Source organism: Solea solea, chromosome 20 (genome assembly GCF_958295425.1).
Source record: "Solea solea chromosome 20, fSolSol10.1, whole genome shotgun sequence".
NCBI lineage: Eukaryota > Metazoa > Chordata > Actinopteri > Pleuronectiformes > Soleidae > Solea > Solea solea.
The window spans coordinates 10,682,124-10,702,900 of NC_081153.1; the positions used below are offsets into that span (position 1 = coordinate 10,682,124).

Sequence of the window (20,777 nt, forward strand, 5' to 3'; positions counted from 1 at the left end):
TGGCTTTTGATTTTGTTTATAAAGTATCACTGGAAAGATAAGGGAACATGACTTAACCAGGAGGTAAAATAAGTTAAATCATTTCACTTTTGTTTTAATTGTACTATTCTCTCTTTTCCCTGCAGAGAGTTTAGATTCCGGCAGAGACAACCCAGGATACAACTTTGCCTCCAACAGCAGTTCAGTGGCGGCAGCCATTTTAGTGCCTTTTATAGCCATGATCATTGCAGGCTTTGCTCTGTACCTCTACAAACACAGGTAATTTCTCACCACTGCTGCCATTAGAAACAGCTACTTCTAGTTTTAGTGTTCTCTCAACTGGAATACTTTTTAATTGTATCTACCTATCTATCTATCTATCTATCTATCTATCTATCTATCTATCTATCTATCTATCCATCCTTTCTAGCTATTTAGTTAGCTCCTCTATTATCCTCTTTATTATTATATAATGAAGGATAAAGCCTTCTCGCATCTTCTTGGATAATAATGTGCGTGTGAATAAGTGCTAAGAAAAACTACCCTCACACATACAGCAGTTGTACGTTCGAGGCTTTGATGCGCTGTCCACACGTCGCTCACTGTCAATTGTCTTAATTAATGTCTCTTCAGGAGAAGACCCAAAGTCCCCTTCAATGGTTATGTGGGCCACGAGAACACTAATGGACGAGCTACGTTCGAGAACCCGATGTATGACCGCAACATCCAACCCACGGACATCATGGCCAGTGAGACAGAGTTCACCGTCAGCACAGTGTGCACAGCTGTATAGCAACTGCTTCCTCCAGAGGTAAAAGTTAAGACTTTACCAGGCCATCTGGCTTTATGAGCCAGTGAGAGCCTTAGGCATAATTAGGTCTACATTTCTCTAAAATGAGCTAAAGTTATCACCTTGTGGCTTCCCTGAGTTAGCGGCACATCCCCGACATTAGAACTGCTGAAGCAACAACTCGGATTCAACTTTCTAAGTAAACATTTTATGCAGTCCTTCAGTCGTCCTCTGCAGATTATGATGCGATTTCTTCTGCTGCGTTTCCTTTGATCTGTATCTCCCATATTAATGATTCCCATGTGGTTTGTTTACACAAAAGATAGAATATATATTTTTAATTTTAACACTGTTGAAAATATTAATGCTTAATGCTACGCTAATGCTTTTATCTTCCCTCTTTTTGCTTCCTTCATCTTAATCATCTCCATGTGTTTGGTCTTTGCTTATCTTTTTTGTTACCCTGCTTCTCTATGTGCATTTGCTTTCATTTACTGTTTTCCTCCTTGCCCCTCACTCCCCATGACCCCCATGTCTTCTTCCCTTACACCCACGTTGCTCTGTTAGATCTTTTCATTCATCGTTGATTCATTTAGGGGAGGAGAAATGCATCTCATCTTTGTCTGCCTGCCTGCCAACACTGGACAACCATAGTCCCACAAGCAGCGGGCAAGATGAAGATTATTTTATTTGCTCAAATACGTTCAAGAAACGCCGCCAGTGGTGGAGGCTCTTACTCGTGGGGGATGAGACGGAAAAAAAGAAACCATTTGAAGAAAACAGCAACTGTAACAAATGCCAAAAGCAAAATTGCTTTTTTGTAACCTCACGTGGTTTCTGGATCATTTTCCATATTTTGAAGACACGCTTGAGCCTGAAACTGCAGCGGACTGGAACACTGCTGGGAAGGAAAGCTGTGATGACTTTTCTCACCTCCCTCCGCCTAAACCCAAAGGGAATTTAATGGTCAACTTTAAGTCAAGAAATTGACCTGTAGCTAACAGAGATCTCTGTGCAAGCGAACTGTCAGGCAGGTGTTGGCCCGTCGTTGGCCTGTCGTTGGCCTCTGTGAGTCAGAAAGAGACAGTCTGGACTGTTTCGATTCACACTTCTCTCCGTTCTCTCTCCATTTACTTTCCTCTTTTTATTTTTTTCCTCTTTCTTTTTTTTATATGCTGCTTGCTTTCCGTGATGAGTACTTGAGAACCTTGCTTTTTCCTCTAACTGTGTGCTCCTGAGGTTGTTGAAAGGTTTCATCAGAGGCCCCCGGGTCTCTTGCTGAGAGTGAATTAAAAATTCAGTGAGTTTTGAAGGCCACGTTGAAGACACACACACACATATCCTGTCGTTACTTTTTCCCCAGCTTCGGTCCTTTCTTTTTGTCTTGAAAGCAGGGATACACATTCTGCTGGCCGACGCAGCTGCGTACAGAGCGGGGTGGGGGGGGGGGGGGTTAAATTTAGCGAAAGCTGCTGGAGAGAAAAAGAAGCACTTAGTGACATGTATATGCGGGTAAGAGGAAGAGAGAGAGTGTGTGTGTGTGAGTGCAATCTGTCCTAAAATATCTCCTGTCTGTTACCCAAAGAGTTAACCAGGTAATTTGATGACATTTCTTTATTGTTCTCTTCACTTACACTTCTCACCGCTACATGAATCCAAGTACTGATACCAGTGTACAAACTCTGCACACAGTCAAAATAGGTTACATCCGTGCTTCCTCTTTCCATGGTTTGTAGGGATACACACTGTGTCATTGTTCTGTGTCCGGGGAGGCCGAGGAGAGAAAGCGTGGCTGGACAAATCCACCTTCAAATGTAACGCCGAGTTGTTTAATATTGTCAGTTTTGCTCCACCACAGGCATTGATTCCAGCTTATCAGGTCGTTCAGTGGTGCTCGAGGAGAAAAAGAAAACAGAAAACGATAGACAAATCCACATCTTGGGACTGAATTATAATGTTTTGTAATATAAACCATCATTTTTTTTTCATTTCTCGAAAGACGCCACAGTCTTGGCGTGTTTCTCCGATTGGGAGGTTACATGCTACAGTATATACCGGTATATGTCTTGTGTATGAGATTCAGATGCAGCACAAGCTCTTGAAACGTGGCCCTCAGGAACACAAAGATCAGAAATGTTCAACTGAAGGCGAGTGTGAAGAAGGAACCAATCTGCGATTTCCCTGTGAATTACATTCAGGTCTTTTCCTTCCCACGTTTATATCTGGGGGAAAAAGGAGGCGTGTTTGCTTTGTTTTTGTCTTTGCTGATTAAAACCCTTCAGAGGGCATGTTCGGAGGAGGCTGCTGCCACACCGATCGCTGCCCGTGCATTTAACTGGAAGTGATTGATATGAAATGCTCATTCGGGGGAGTGATGTAAAGAAAATAACGCCAGGAAAGTTTGACACAGGAGGAGGAGGAAGTGTCACTGACGACAGCCGCACTCCACCTGAGCTGCTGAACGACATGCCGGATGAGAGGAGTCGATTCAAAAATATTAATGCTTGTGTGACCCTCACAGTGTGTGTGTGTGTGTGTGTGAGACCCACTGCATTTCAAACACGCTGCTCCCAGCTATTCGCCACTTACCGTACCTGTGTGTCCTGTGGCGGCTGAGTGGGGTGAATAGTGCTCATATTTCACTGCAGCAAATTGAGACATTACATGTCATTTGCTTTAATTTTAGCGCCGCCTCATTGTCACGTCCACACCGGATCCCAAACGCACACCATTACCACTGATGAGACAAAACCAACCTCCTCCCCCAATGATGTCACGTCTGAGAAGCGGCGTCAACATCTCCACACTTTGCTTTGAGGCCACATCCACGTTAAAATAATATACGGTGCCGAGACGGAAGAAGCAGCTTTCATCGTCAAAGTCCACCTCCATGTCGCCCCCTTTTTTTTTTAATGTCACTTACAGCAGTTACCTACAGCCTAATTCAGAGATTCAACAAATGAAACAAATCACTCTATTGTTCCTGCAATCAGTTCCGCCGTGGGTCAGTAATTGCTTTTTACAATTTTATTACTTTTAAAGCTCTTGCTTATCTCAACTCCACAGATAGAATATTTTTGGCCCTTGCCAGCACTGGCCATGAATTGATGAAAAAGGAAACGATTGAATTACCCTGGAGATTTTCCACAGAGCAGTTGAACCCGCCCCCCCCCCCGCCGCGCTTTTCTTTTACCTACACGGCACTGGCACTGCCGTCACATAGTTTCAATGCGCCTGTTGCATTGTGTGTTTATTTATTTTTTTATTTTTTTATAATTCTGAAATTGCTCCAAATGTTTAGGACGCGTGAATAGCTTAATTACATTCCAGCTACTTTAAAGCCACTTCAAAGTGGCTCCTCCCATGGCGGCGTTCAACACACGTTGCTCGACACTTTATTAAAGTGCAGCGAGTATTAAACAAACAAATGTGACTAGCTGGTGCAATTTTGGACATGATGGCCCCCGTTCCCTGGACAGAAGTGATTCAATTAAATTTGAGTATACCGTGGATTTTGGGCACAACAAACAAAAAGTACGGAGCGTACTTTGCTCACACAAACTATGATTGTTTATACCAACAAGGGCTCAGGCTTAGGAATTACAGAAATAATTGTAAATGTGCCAGAATCATACCTTCTTTTCTCTTTTTTTTGTTTTCATGTTGTTGTACCTCCTCTGCTCCTCAGCACTTTAGAATTATTATAGTGCCTTGGTACAACCCATGACGTGACAAATCAGCTGCTAAGTCGCTGTTTTCAATAAATCCAGACGTAATTTCTTTATTGAGCTTGGGAAGTTATGCTGTGGTGTTAGGATCGGTTATTGTTATCAGTTCTGCCACGAGTCTAACGCTGTGATGAAGAAACGGGGGCTCTTTGCATTTCTTTGTTAGATCTTGGGAAATATAAATGAGCTTGTCAGAGTAGCCGTATCATTTAATCCCCATTTATTGCCCTTAATAAACTTAGTTTTCTGTTGTGTGTGTGTGTGTGTGTGTGATAAAAATATCACCCTTTCAACCAAAGAAAATAATCTAAATCCAACCAAATTCAAATGAGGCTACATTTTAAAGATTAAGATCAACTGTGAGCTCATGGTATTGATGGTTTCATGAGTAAGGAAAGGAAATCGAGAAGAACTTGCAGGTAGTTTTCTCACCTGATGGGATTATTTTTAAACCAGTCTGGCTCAATCCAGAACATTCTCTAAAGGAAGTTTATGAAAATGAAGATCAGTGAGTCCAAGACGCAGCTGTAGTCTGAACACGGTCCTACTCTCGTGTTCTCTGTGCATTATTCTAAGATATGACTTTGTTTTCATCGTCACATCACAGAGTTCTCTCTCCCGCTCACGTTCTCTCATTTAATGAAACAACACACAGCTACGATATTTGAGTCCCCCGTTGAGTTTTCTGAATTTTCCCTCACAGTTGGACATTCTCACTTTTTTTTTTTTTTTGAGCAAAAGCTGCGCTACATGGACTTCAAACCCGAGAAATCCGTCAGTCATGCTGTTTGACATATTCTGCATCAACTATCATTATATAATCTCTTCCATTTGTCCCCACACGTTGACGGCTATGTCAAAGCCAGATTTACCCGTGTGTTCCAGGTCCATTCCCTGTAATTTGCCAGATACTATTCAACCCTGTGTGTGTGGAGTAGTCTTACCAATGGGGAGGTGGGTGGGTGGGTGTTTTTGAAAAGCTTTCGGAGCTTAGATGAATTTTATTCTATAAACGGAGTGGATTCGTATGATTTGTAGATGCAGGTTGTTGCTGAAAAAAAACAAAAAACGACTGAATGTATTTCATTTCACTGAGTGCATCAGAATTATACCGTGCTACATATCTGTCATAACTGCTCCTTTTGTTTGTGTGCAGTAAAGGGAAGGAAAAAAATGGAATTTCAACAGAATGTCCAATTTATCTATACTATAGCAAAGATATTTACAGAGATCTGCCTTTTATTACCAGTTTCCTCCATGTTTGTTCATGGCAATTTCTTTTTTAAACGATCCCTTGTTTTTTTTTCCTTTCCTTCATCGATCTTCACTTTGCATCCATGTGAGATTAAAAGGCAAAGCAACCCGTTGCACCTAAAAATCAACATGGCCCTTAAATGCCTCAATAAACCAACATGACGGTAAAAAATAGCAACGATCGCGTGTCATTCTCTTGGTGTGCGCCAAAAGAAAAAAACCTGTAAGGGAAACTAACGGTCTGTGTGCGACGACAAGAAAGCAACCGCAAAGGGAACGTGTCTCTGAGAAAAAGAGAATATGTTAATGAATTAAAAAAAACAAAACCTTTTTTTGTACAGAGATATATTTTTATGGAAATACATTTGTAATATAAAAAGGGAAAAAAATGGATTGACATATATTATGTAAATGTTTTTTTTTTTTCTTTTCTTTTTTTCATTATTGTAGTACAAATGCTAGTGGGGGAGTATATGAAGAATCTATATATATAAATATATATATAAATAAATATATATACAAAGACAAAACAGAAACAAGGCTTTTTGTATAATGTAAAAAAGTTTGTAAATAAAAGTTTACATACATCCTGTACATATGTAAGACCCACCATGGCTTGTCTGCAATATATAAAATGTATTTTATCCGTCTGTATATGATGCTTTGCATTGTGTCTAAGCTTATTCTACTTTCTTGAACTTGAAACTTATTTTGAAGGTTTTGGAATAAAATATAAAACCTACGTTCCGTTGTGTGGGGCTTGATGAATGCGAGATTTCATAAAGGCAGCGCTGTTGTAAATAAACATTCTTTGATATTTGTTCCATACAGTAGGGTGACCCTAACCCTAAACAACATGTTTGTGAACGCACCTGCAGATCTGACTATTTTAACCCTTTCTCGCACATTGCATGGCAGTAATTACACGAAGCTGGAGAATTGGCATCTTTGGGAAAAATGCCTGTGCATAGTTTGCATTTTTTGCCTTTTTTTACACATCAAGACTCAAAAAATGTCATTGTAAATATGTTTTATACCATTCAAAATTCTAATTTAACAAGCACAATCTTCTTGTTTGTGTACTACTTTTGTTTTCCTTCATTTTAAATTGCTAATACACTCGTTTAACGTGCAGTAAATTGTAAATAAGTGGCAGATATTGGAAGTTATTCTGGAAAAATGGGCCAAAACATTTTGACCAGAAACAATTTTCTGGCCCTTTTATGGTTAAAAGTCCAGACAGACATTTTGAGGGTAAGGTGTTAAAGGGTTAAAGGTAGGATTAACAGTTTATTCATGATTGAATGACTATAAATCATTACTAAGCTGTTTAATGTAAAATAACAACTTTGCTTGATCCATTTTACTACATTTCTGTATGGCATTTGCAGAGCAAAATCTAAAACAGTCGTAAGTACTCTGCGTCAGTACTAACACGTCAGAAAATATGCGACCAATTACGTGCATTTCTTCACTGCAATGACTTGCTTTGTTTCAGAAAGTACTTCCTGCCAAAGAGAAGCAACAGTGGTGAAAAGTCAGAGCAAGGATTTCTTTTATCAGGTGATGGTGCAGTTGCAACTGATGAGAAGCAATCAGGAAGAAACTGCGTCATCATTTTCAAACATCACCACCATTCAAGGGCTCCAGTGTGGACAACAGGCAGATCCAGAGCAGAGGTGATGCATTTTAAAAAATGAAGTAGTGTGGTGGGTGTAGCTCTTCACTGTATTCTAAAGGCCTTTTTTTTATTTTTTTTATTCTCTCTTAACCAAAAAAACTGATGCAAATGTGGCTGAATTCCAGTGATCCGCTTTGGTTACACGGTGCACTTGTGTTGTTTATTCTACCTCTCAGTTGCACGTGGTCACGATTTACTGAGACGCTTTGGTGGAACGGTCGGTAGAAATCAAATACTGGACTGTTTTTCTTTTTCTTTCAACTCTGCAGAAGTTCGCACCCCTGCGTTGCTTTGATTTCTTTGAAGTCTGGATACTTCTCTTCCGTCATGTAAAGCCTCAGTTCTGGTTCTTTGCTTTTGTAGTGTTCGCCCCCCCCCCCCCCCCCAACTCCTGACTTTCTTTTGTTCTCTTGTGCTTTTTCTTGACACTTTGATAACACATATACTGTACCACATCCTGCTGTGCAGTGTTGTCCAAAGACTACTTCAAAGAGTGTTACATAACCTTTTTTAAACACAGCCAAATAACCTGTTGGAACTTTTTACATCCACTTAAAATACACAACCCCGTCACTTAGCCCTGTTTAATCTGAGATGTGCATCACATTTCCATTTCTGTTGACCTGCCCATCTTTTATTAGTACTGTGAGTAGCAGTGGTATTTAATACCCAGCAGATGAGAGGGAAATAGAGCTTTAAACATGAGCAATTAACTGACTAAATAATACAGTCTCAACATTATAGTCATACAAATGTGTTTGGGTGGGTGTATAATCAGTGTTTTTGTATATTGTGGCAGTACAGACATGAAGGCACCCCTTAGGTCATTATTTTGGAAGTTCTATGATATCCTCTGATAATATGACAGCTGTAATTGGAGAAACAAATCATATGTTGTTTTGAATCTTAGTACAATATGACTGTTGCGTCATTCTTGCATGAAATCTTCTTTTGATCCCCTTTATTATTATTAATGATAATAAACTTTATTTTTATAGCACCGTTCATACAAGGATTGCAGGTCAAAGTGCTTCACAATAAAAGGAAAATACAATTTAGAACGCAAGGGTGGAATGAAAAGGAAAAGTCAAAAAGTAAAAGCCCTGTTTTAACTTTGAAATAAAAAAGTAAAATACAACAATGGGTGGAATAAAAAAGGAGCTACTTGAAGGCTAGAGTAAAAATGCAAGTCTTCTTTTAAAAAATATCTTGTGAGCTGGCTTCCCTGATATGTGTTCCAACGTTTATGGGCGCAAGTAACATCCCCAATTTTCTCTTTCGACTGTTGTGGGGAACCTCCAATTAACCAGTGGCGGATGACCGCTGTGTTCTTTGTGCTACATACAGTAGCTAACAAGGGAGTTGGCAATGTAGCTTGGTCCTAGCCTATGAAGTGCTTTGTATGCAAGGAGAAGGAGCTTAAAAGAATACTTCACTGATTTGCATTTAGCTTTGTATTACTAGTATAGGGGTAGTATTTTTGAAGTATTTTTAGTTTCCCCTGACTTGAGAAATATCTTCATTATTTTCTTTGTTACGTGCCCACCAGTGACACTTGGCCCTGTTAGCGTAACTGTTAGCAAAGATGGCAGACACTGTTTACATTCTGGGAATGAGGTCCCGCCCCCCTACGAGTGGGTCTAAAAAAGTGTCACTGGTGGGCACGTAACTAAAAAAAAGAATGAAGATATTTCTCGGCTCAGGGGAAACTAAAAATACTACCCCTATTCTAGTAATACAACGCTAAATGCAAATCGGTGATATATTCCTTTAAAGTCAACTCTAAATGTTACAGGGAGCCAGTGTCGGTGCAGCTAAGACTCGACTAATGTGCCCTCTCTTCTTGGTTCTGGTTAATAACTGATGACTTGAAGTCTGTCACAGGTTTTCTTTGGGAGGCCAGGAAGAAGCCAAGGCTGCTTGAGATAAAGGCGCGTTTTAATTTCTCAGCATCTTTTATGATGTCAGGAGTACAGGTGGTCCGTGTCCTTTCTGTGGAGATGCTGCAAAAAAACCAAAAAAAAAACAGTATCAGCTCTCTGTAGAGCCTTGATTAAATGAAGTGCCAACAGGTCATTAGTCACTCCTGTTTTCAACCAGGTTTCCCACAGTGATTAATCAAACTTTGTCCGGTTGCCTTGACCTGCGACTGTTTCTTCACAAGCTGCCAGAAAATTTTGCCCCGCTGCCCGACGACGCAAAATCAAATACAAATCAAAAGGAAGTTTCGCCTAAAAGGAAGAGAGTAATTGCTCGCCACGCTTCCCGAGACTCATCCAAATGATCTGAAGAGTAATTTAACGAAATAGACGAGGAAACAAGGTTGTGTCGTGTTTGCTATTCCAGCGACTGAAGCTATTCTAACTATAGTGTATAACTAGATAATATGACGTCACGTTTAATACACTAATACTGTCCCTGCTGTGTACGTCAAGTTTTAGCATGTTTGGGGGAATCGGACTTGCTGTTTTCTTTATGTCCTGATGATGCCATTTGCATGTTGTGTTGTCTCCACATGAGGGTTCGCACTCTTGTCTTTGCAGCAAGAAGACCCGGGATCGCGACCCGGTCAGAACAAGGGCCTTTCTGCATGGAGTTGGCATGTTCTCCCCATGTGTGCGTGGGTTTCCTCCGGGTTCTCAGTCCAAAAAACATGCAATATGGGGATAAGGTAGATTGGACACTCTAAACTGACCGTAGGTGTGAGAGTGGGTGGTTGTGGTGTCTGTGTGTGTGTCCCTGTGATAGACTGGCGAACTGTGTGACCCCCACCTATCGCCCTATGTTAGCTGAGATTGGCACAGCACCCGCCGCGACCCTCATGTGGAGGATAAAGCTGTAGAAGGATGGATGGATGTTTTCTTTATGTTCTGATAATGCCATTTGCATGTTTTATTGTGCTCCACTTGAGGGTTAGCGCTCTTGCCTTTGCAGCAAGAAGACCTGGGTTCACGCCCCGGCCTGAACAAGGGCTCTCTGGGCCACTGTATTTATTTATCATAACATATACCATAATGTACCACCAAAAAACTGAACTGTGACTAATACATTACACCAACCGGTATTCATAAGCTCCTGTAATGTTAACTCTCTCCCCCCCCCCCCACTGTGTCACACAAATGTCTCCCTCAGGCCTTTTAGCAGCACTGAGGGGAGTTCTAAGGAAAAAAAAAAAGAAAAGAAAAAGAATGGGAGATAGAAAACAGGCTCCGAGGGCTCCGTGAGTTTCTTGGAGTTTGCATTTGCATGGCGACAATTAGCTTTGTCACTTTTATCACCACACCGAGTCCTGACACATCACACTGACACGTATACGCTCTTCTTCAGTGTCGCCGAAGATGACGGCTCCCTGCAATTACCCAGGTGTCCGGCAGCAATGTTTCCTTTGTTGCCTTTTTTTTTTTTTAATAAGGGGAGCTTATGTGCCGGGAAAAAAAAAAAAAAAAAAGGAAAGAGCAGGACTACACTATTCATTGCGACGATCGTTTGGGACTAAGCAAGTCCCCATTTCAATTTAAAATATATCAAGTGTTTACTCGAATCCCTCTCTGAGGTGGTGTGTGGTTTTAAGTCATTACCTCTCGGTTCAGCAGGCTGACAGCGTTGAAACAGACGGACGTGAACGCTCCCTCATTTAAACTTTCTTTTTCACTTTTAATGATACACATACATGTTTCCTAGACTTTTTTTGTATCGTTCTGTTGTTTTCCCCCCGTTACTTTGTGTAGCAAGGTCAGATGGGGCATCTCTTTTGGATCAGTCCGCTCCATTTCTTGCCAGCCCCTTGTTTTACCGTGGCAAGCTGGGACGTTTGTGGAGACATCAAAGCAACAGGGTTTACCCTCACAAATCCACCCCCCAGCTTGTCGGCCTGGGACTTGGCTAATATCAAGCAATTCACCCTTCGCTGTCCTTGAAGACATTGGACCAAGGATGAATAGATTGACCGATGAAAGGGAAATATAGTGTATTTCTTGCCCTGTCAGTTGAATTTGTCAGCAGGGGGCTGGCTTACCTTCTGTAGCCAATGCACCGTGAGCTCAGTCCTTGCTGGTGTTTCTTTAGGGGAAAAAAGCGCTATAATCCAGGATTTATGAGCCTATAAAGGCATCGGAGCGCACTATATTCGATTTAACATGCATTCACATCCAAACCCTGGGTGAAATTTCAAAGTTTTGCAAGAAGGAAAAAATAATGCTGCAACCGTCTCTTCACTGTTCTTAATACTGCGCCGGTTTAATTAATTAATTAAGAAAGGGGAAAAAGGAAATAGATTGATAAATAATGTTCCCATAAGTCTTCCAAACCTCCTCATTATCTTAAACAGTGAGGGAAAATCCAAGCGCCGTGATAACAGTCAACAGTGCATCTCCAATTACCGCCATACTTGGCTCATAACAGTGGGAGAATAATGAAGTGGGAATTGTCATCACTCTGTGGCATAATGAGGTAGTGATGCTCAGGAATCCTCTGTGAGGAAGAGACACACAAACATGAAGGCAAAAGTTTCTCTCTTTATTCCCCCCCCCCCTCCCCTAAATTGTGAAATTCCTTTATTAACACATTGGTATAATTATCAGCATACTTGCGTTTAATCAGCAGGAAAGTCGGCGACTGATGGACGAGGGGATTTTATGCTCGTCGTTTCGCGGTGAAAGGACACGGGGAGTACAAGTAAGCGAGGTGCGCACACTGAGAAGGACTAGAAAATATAAGGAAAAGAGAAAAGAAATCAAGTGACCACAGGTGAAGAGAAGGTTAGATCATTGTCAGACCCTTGACTTTATTTTAAAGGGTCTGACAATGTCTGACAGTGGGATTAATACACAACTCCTTATATGGACATCCTGGGGGGGGGGGGGGGGGGCTGATTTGGGCTTCTTATGCGTTGTTGAGTCAAAGTTAATGATTCATTTTTAATATTGCATATTGCACATTCTTATACCCTCTGTATATACTGTACGTTTACCCACAATGCTCTGTGTTCTAAGGGCTAACTAAAAACTACCAGCTCACAATGAGAAGAGAGCAAGTGAATGCTCTGCAGGTTCATCCAGCTTGGGCTTCCAGAGTTTTTTCTCCTCAGGGGTTACGGCGTGGACCGTTATTAAATCCCTGAGTCCACCTCACGCTCTGCAGGTTCACCCACCTCACACTATAAGGCCTGAGTCTGGCTGTGCTGGTGTTTCGTAGCCTGCAGCACCAACCGGAGGGGAGAAGTTGGAACGACACGTACCCCACTGCAGTTTCATAATGAGCTCAAAGTATTTTTTTTTTTACACTTGTCAGTGCCCATATGTTAATTTGTTTGTAGCAGCTGAATTAAGACACACACATATTATATAATATCTGTGTTTCTATGACTCTGCACTTGTGGAGGAGAACCGGCAGCATTCTATGTCTGGTCTGGACAAAAAAAAAGATGGCTACACTATTATCTTCCCCCTGCTCCTCATGACAATGTCTTTTGGTAACGACCGTAAGAGATTTCTCTTGCTTCCCTGGGTTTTTTTTTTTCTTTTTCTTTCTGTTTTAACTGCTTGGTGCGTTTAAAACCGACAAGAGTGTTTACAGATCACTGGCTATACAGTGAGTGAAAGAGTAAAAAAAAATAAAAAATGAGAAGGAAGCTGCTGCAGCATGCAGAGACCAAGAAGAGATGACTCACATAAAAAAAAGAATAAAGATTTTGTTGTGTATTTAAAAATCTCTGTTATATTCATCCATCCATTTTCTACCACTTTATCCTCCACATTACCTAATCCCCATATTGCAAAGAAGAAAACTCAAAAAAACCCACGCACACACGGGGAGAACATGCAAACTCCATGCAGAAAAGCCCTTGTTCTCGAACCCGGGTCTTCTTGCTGCAAAGGCAAGAGTGCTAACCGCTACACCAACCGTGTGGCCCTTCCTCTGTTATATGCTTTCCACAAGTCTTCGAGGTCTGGCTCAGCCTGACCCATGGTCCACAAACGAGTCCACAGACCTGGGTATGGGAACCCTGTTCTCCATGACTTCACGTTTTGGGTTATTTCCCACACTTGAAAGTATCGACGGAACCATTTGCAGACTTAACGTCAACACTAACATGGATCTATCCACCATCACAGGAAAATTAGTTGGGCTCATTGGTGTCATGCGCCGCCCCGACCCAGAATGCTTTGCTCTTTTTTTTTTTTGGTTGATATTTCTGACATGCCAAAGGTCTCTTCATTCAGTCAGGTAATAAGCACTTGACATGAAGGCACCACTTCAAACTGCCGTTCCACCACATCACTGCTGGGTTGGAAAAATAGCTCCACTAACAAGATATTTTCCAAAGCTATGTTGCCATAGTGACAGAGGCACTCTGCCTCCTCATTTTTAATAGCAGTGATCTGAATCAGTTTTTTTGTCAGTTTGGAACATTTTTAATTGCTAATTTATGTTTAGGTGAAATTGCGTGGGTTGTTACGGTGATAAAAAAACAATCTTACTACTCTGTGACTTTGCCGTGCCATGCTGGAGATGTTAACAAACCACTGAAGTGTCAATTTAAAGTTTGACATTTCCTCGTCAAGTAAAAACGCTTCCTCACATCCGCCTCTTTTTCTACCCGCGAAATACCAAAAACGTTTTTTTTTTGCTTAGTTTAACCATAAAAGGACCAGAGAATGTCCTGTAACTAAGTGCTTTTGGCCATTTTTCTTCCAATATCTGTCAGTTATTTACAATTGACTGCATGTTAAAATACTGTTTAAACAATAACAAATAGCTTTATTTCCAAAAAACACTGCAGTTGTACACGAGCAACAGATTCTGTGTGTTAAATTTGAAATTTAAACAGCATAAAACATTTAAAATAACCTCCTGACATGCAACTTCTCTGCAGCTTTTCAGAAACTGTATGGAGTTAGCACAGATAGCACAGACCATTGTAAAACTACAGTAAGTGCACTTGTGCAAACATGTCGTCAGCGAAGCACTCGGTTTTAAAGGGTTAAAAAAGTTGGAATATTGTGAGAAAAAAGTCCTAATATTATGAGATTTATGTGTACTATTATTGTTATCAAATAGTATTATCCTCCACAAAAGAGACAATTTCCTCCAAGTCTGTGTGATTCTGTCTTTGAAACAGACTCAGTTTCTGGCACAGTCTTTGATAATGTGGCTGTTAAGATGAAGTATTTCCTTATTTGTGAAGCCCAAACCTAAATATAACTTCACAAAATGCTCCGTGTTCCTCATCTGGACGCAGGTTGCAGCTGATCATCTGAGATTTTGCTTGAATAATTATTATTTTCCTCATAATATTACAACTCTATGTTTGGCTTCGTCGAATATAGATGCAGAAGCTGTGGCGAAAAAGATCCTTTTCTCTTTTTGCCGTGAGACGCTGGCTGGAAACAGCAAAAACTCGATCACTATGGGTTTACTGTTTGCTTCCACACTTCAAAATTCCAAGTATGTATTCAGGTTGATCTGACTTTAATGTTCTATAATGTGTTTGACACTTATTTTAATTTCTTGATCCCTGTTCGTTAGCCTAAATCATTAGTTCACCCAGTTAGTTTCGCTCATTGTTTCTCACACAGTGTATGACTTGGCGGAAGCGAAACAGTGTCCGGGGGGAGGTAACCAGCTTTGTGTCGGGTCAATAACGAGATCAGATGAGCCCATTGTTAATTCCCGATGACGATTGCTCAGCACTTGTACTCCCACCACCCATAAATTATGAATGAGGCATCCATAAAACATGTACTTATTTATGGAGATTAGGGTTTATTTAAAACTCGTCTAATTAAATTCAGCTGATTCAGGGTATTTTGCCAGAAATCCCTGTAGCTAAGGCTTATTTCGGTTATTATAATAAAAGATGAGCAGCGGGGAGTGATTAAGGCGTTAGCAACGAAAAAAAACACTTTCCATGTTAAAAAGCGTGTTCACCTCAGTTATTGTACAAGCTTTTTTTTTTCTTTACATAGTTGTTCCAACCTCAACAAGTCATGGAACATATCATGATGTCATTATGCGCACCCTGTTGCTAAATTACTCATAGAATTAATATAAAAAAAAATTAAATTCAGCCTAGTTTCTCAGAAAGAAAGAAAAAAAAAGAGCTATTATACTTTTTCCTGCAAACCACAGTTAATGTTATATTCGTATCACTCCACCCCCAACCCAAACGAGTAAATTATTACATGTATGTACCCAGCCTTCATGATATTTAGAGCATTTAAAAAAAAAAAAAAAAAAAAGTACTCGCACATTAAAACCAAACAAACCGTTTCATTCCAGAGGAATTTCTGGAATTGAACGTCCATTTCCGAAGTCACAGGCGGTTCCTTTGCGATGGCTGCGAGGCGATGAGTACATAGTGGCTTCATTTAGACACTTCAGAGAGTGCTGGAGAAAATGCAATCAACTCCACTCTCCATAATGAAAAACCTCCCCGCCAGCTGCACTTGTGGGGAAGCTTGATCACATAAACCAACCGCACCAATCCGGGAGGGGGAGGAAGGGGGACGGAGGGGGGGTGCACACCCACTGGATGTGCTGCTCTTGTTCAGCTCCTCAGGTGTTTGTGAAATCAAACCATCAGTCATTCCACTTCAATCATACTCTGCCCGCGATCAGCCCTCGAGTAGATGAAGCAGCAGCAGCAGGACGCGCCCCCTCAAATCCTGCGCGAGTGTAAGGAAACTCCCCGTCACTCTTCCCGAGTCACGCTTAGAAAGAAAAGTACATTTCATCATTTTGGAATTCGTTCGTCTAGATTAGTCGGGATTAAGAGTTTTGCTTGTCTTCTAACGACGTCATCAGACGGTGTGCATTTCAGAGGCCAGCGATGAGTTGAGTTGTATCTTTTTAGACCCAGAACTACACGTTGATCTCAGTCTCCGCTCTCTGACTGACTGCAGGCAAGTGTCATTTTCCGACTTTCATGTCAGAGGTCGGCGTACTCCAGAAGTAAACAAAAATATTTTTATCTCGTTAACAACGTTGACAGCCCTGGAAAGTATCAGCTGGTACCAGGGCACACAGGCACATCCTCATGGTCACCTGTCCATTATTTGCTTTGTGAGTGTTTGCACCGGTGTACTCGCAGCAGGGCTGAGCCAAGGCCTCAAGACCTGGGGGATTTCTCTCACACAAGCAGGGATTGACCAAGAGTGAAAGCCAGCGCCCTGTGATCCCACTCAGCAGGTCTGTAAAGTAAAACCCCCGTCGTCTTTCTCCCCCGTTAGTGGCTCACTGTGCACTCAAAAAAAGTCTTTATTTTTTCAATTAAAAAAATATATAATTTGTCTCGTAGTAATGGAATAATCCAAATGACAGTTGTAAATGTCACAGTTTAATTAAACAATATTTTTTAATTATTGTCCTTGTTAAATTATTTGGAGGCGTCAGTCCCCTCACAGCAGCTACAGGGACATTAACGCCATCAGCTGTGCTTTCTAAAGCTTTTATAGCGTTGCAGTCGGGCACTGGCATCACGGCGCCGTTGTGTGATATTGTAATTAAAACTAGTGGCCACTGACTGCATCCTCATGGGCTGAGAATGAGGCAGGAGAAACACTCACGTGAGAAAAACAAAGGAAAGAAGGAGAAGAGGCAAACCTCGCTCTGCATTCACGGTGCATTTCCAACTCTGTGTCTTTAGATAACGTTTACAGGTGGCAATCGTCATCGGAAATATCCCTGATTTCATCATTATGCACATTTGCTTTCAAAGAATGTACAAAGACCTGAGCCCTGCTTTACATCAGGGGCTTGTACAAAGCAAGTCTGAGTTAGAAACGGCTTCTCATTCAACAAAGTCACAGCTTATTAACATCTTCCACACACAACACGGGAAGTTCATTCACACCTCGTGCGACAACAATACCAATCATCACACAATTCACAGAGCAATAGACCCGAGCGTTGTAAAATAAAAGCCCGTGCCACGTGTGAGAATGTTCTCCTTTCATCTTTGCCCGTAGGCTGTTTGTGACGGTTGTTGTGCCCATAACCCCATGAACGAGGCACAGACAGAGGCCAGCAGTCATAACACTTTTTTCTTTTTTTTTTGGGAAATTGCTTTTCCTCCACCCCTCTTCACTCCTCTGCTCCTGCAGTGCAGAGCGTTTCCCTGTCCCACTCTCTGCAATAGCCTTTCTGAGTGGAAAGTACAGACATGCCCGGGGCCTGTGTCGTCTTCCGTCTCCAGCTGCTCTGAGTAGCACTTCCTCCATCGATGACAAATGCAACCAACGGAAAGATGCAGAGAGAATACCAGAATAGTGTGTGTGTCTCCAAAAAAAAAAGGAAAACTCTTTGTGGGGACATTGCACCCTTGGTAAATTGCCGTGGGAAATATACACAACTCCTTATATGGGCGTCACATCTTCAGGCTTTTTGAAATGTGTTTCCCATCTTCTTGTGTGTCAAAGTTAGGATTCATTTTATATTGCATATTCTCACTTAAAAAAAAAAAAACGGGAATAGTGATAACTGTACAGAAGTCACAAAATGTGACGAACTTTGAACTCTGATGTTTTTCCAAATTTCACAAATTCAAACCGATTTTGACATTTTTTTTTGGAACTTTTTGCCCAGTTGTGTTTGTATAGTTGGAGGAAATTATAAAAAATAATCATAATCATTTCATCAGATTGCCTAGGTTGTACTGAAAAAACGATATAAGACTTCATATTGCACATTTAAAGGAGACATATTATACCCTATTTTCCCCAAGTTAAAATAGTTCCCTGGTGTCCTAATGAACATGTCTGTGACATGTTTAGGTCAAGGATGAAGCACCATAGCAGTTCAATAACCCTGCTAAACCCGCCCCTTTCAGAATGCTCGGTTTTGTGCGTGGTCCCTTTATATGCAAATGAGACACAGGCAAACACACACCCACTTCTTCCAGGGGGTTTGTGATTTGTCCTTTTTATAGCGCTCGCTCGCTCAGCTCCTGTTCCCTCCGCTCCATTCCTCTCCCCCTCGCAGGGACAAGGTGGAGCTAAGGTGGAGCTAAGGTGGAGCTAAGGTGGAGCTCTTGAAGTAAACTTACTGGTGGGCGGTAACATTCGCGGTGAAATGCGCATGCTGCCGTCATAAGCACAGGGAATTCAACATTGCGTGTTTTATCGCCTATACTTACACTAAGGGGGGACCACGAAAACATGACTGACTTTTTCCACACTTTGGCGACTGGTAGGGCCTCCAGAGTCCCAAACATAAGTATTGAAATGGTTAAAAAGTTGACATGCATAATATGTCCCCTTTAATATATATACAGCCTAAATGCTCTGTGTGAGGCACTTAGTTATGATGGTCACTAAGATATAAAAAGAAATTTGTGTGCGTGAAAATGGTTTTATACATAATGTATGCTCAAATTGCAGTGCGACAATAATTGCAACATAACTCTGAGTTAGAAGATGATTAACTGGACAGGAAAACAATTTTCCAGACCAAAATATCAATGATGTTTGTATTTTTCCTTCTTCTTTCTTACAGCAGCAGCAGCAGCAGCAGCACAGTTTAGAGGCTTTTATCCTGTCAAACTGCTGAATGACCAGGTTTTTGAGCTGTAGAATTCACTTTGAGAAAATGTGATCAGTAAATACAGGGGAGAGTTGTATAGACGCCGTGTGGTTCAAAGCTCCAGTGCAAGAACCTCTATCACCCCCTGTGGATTCCTGAGTAATTACCAAAACAGTGCAGTCTTTATGACCCTACAGTCTATGCTATGATCTCATTTTCTCCTCCCTCGTCCTTTACCCACTCACTCACTCACACACACACACACAGAGCGAGAGAGAAAAAAAAAAAACAAGCTTCTGTCCTCTGACGTCGTTCAATGGTACTTTTGTAAGAAAACAGTAGCAGCTGTGATTGGCAAAGTCAGGCAGCTGTTCAGGGAGCGCTTGATTGCCGCTGGTGGAGCGCACGTGTTTGATATCGGAGGATCACACACACACGCGAGGGGGAGAAAAATCGTGATGGTGATCAATATGCGGTCCCTACTGAGTGTCCAGTAAGGGGTGGGAATGTTTAGGTGCCTCACGGTTCGATTATAAAACGATTATCGGCGCGCGTTGACGCATCAGAAATGTGAAAGTCACAACTGCATTGTAAACATTTTTGTCTCACATATTTAAGACAAAATGTGAATCGAACAGCTCAGCATCATTAGCACCCGTGTGGCTCTCATTCATTGCTCTTGTTTGGAGCACATGTGACGTTAGCCGACGTTAGTTTTCCGATGTCCAGATGTTCAAGCACCACATGTCATTACTATCCTATATCCGCTTTCACCCCGTGAGGACATGACTCCTTTCGTCATTTTCGTTGTCAAGTGTCGCGAACGCCGTGTCTACGCGCTTCTTTGTTATATGCTCCCAATAAAGTCCGCCTTTTTACGTTATTTAACATTTAAATGATTGTATTAAATAATTTGGACATTCCTGAATCGATTCAGAATCGCGATGCATCTAAGAATCTGTATTTTTTTCCCCCCGAGGGGTGAATTCTCTTAATTATCTGATCTACGTATATTTAATAAATATTACTAAGCACTTTGTGGTGATAATATTAAAATACCTGGGCTGTTTGCTGAAATATACATTATATTTAACCTTGGGCTGAAGACCTGGAATGCATAAAATGCTGTGGTTCACCTGTCACACTGACAGATGCTTATTTTTGTCAACACTCATCCCACATCCCTCTCTCTTTCCACTTTCCTACTCGCATCCTCTCTTTCAGTGCGGTGGCCATTGTCGAGCCTCCTTTTTCGGCCTCTATATTCCCCCCCCCCCCCCCCCCCCCCCCCCGGAGCCAAAAGAAAGCATCTCTCACATTTCTCCTTTCCACTTTTCCACTTTATTTTCTCATTTCGCGTCCTCTTAGCTTTACATCGCGTCCGAGTTTCCATCCCTGCTGCACTATTGGGATGCCATGGAGGCCACGGGGGAGCCTTTAGATGAATCTCACATTGCTAGCACACACACACACACATATATATATACTGTATAGCATGACATCATTCATGCTACACACAAACACCTATCTATATATATAATATATATAGTGAAGACTACATAGACATGTTCATTTCCCATGCTGAACATGAAAGTATCTCAGACTGGTTATAATGACAATGATGAAATCTAGTTGTAACACCTTATCAGTGAAGTGCTTTTTTTAAAACATTTGTGTTGCGCCCTAAACATCTGACTTTTATTTGGCATTGAGTCAATAAAGGCTATATCGACTACACTAAAAATATAAATAAAAAATAAACAAATCACAACCTCTGGTTTTAAACTGCCATGTGCTGCAGTAGGATTTCATTTCCTTGGAAAAA

The 20,777-nt window shown here is 41.3% G+C and overlaps 1 protein-coding gene across 1 annotated transcript in view; it reads left to right on the forward strand.

Moving 5' to 3' along the window:
• Nucleotides 1–2,204, forward strand: part of csmd2 (CUB and Sushi multiple domains 2) — a 207,931-nt gene extending 205,727 nt beyond the window's left edge. The window contains exons 70-72 of the mRNA XM_058618872.1: nucleotides 126–258; nucleotides 613–790; nucleotides 1,337–2,204. Coding sequence (XP_058474855.1) covers nucleotides 126–258; nucleotides 613–772 — 293 coding nt within the window. The 3' untranslated portion in view covers nucleotides 773–790; nucleotides 1,337–2,204. The remainder of the gene's footprint in view (nucleotides 1–125; nucleotides 259–612; nucleotides 791–1,336) is intronic.
• Nucleotides 2,205–20,777: the final 18,573 nt, after the last annotated feature.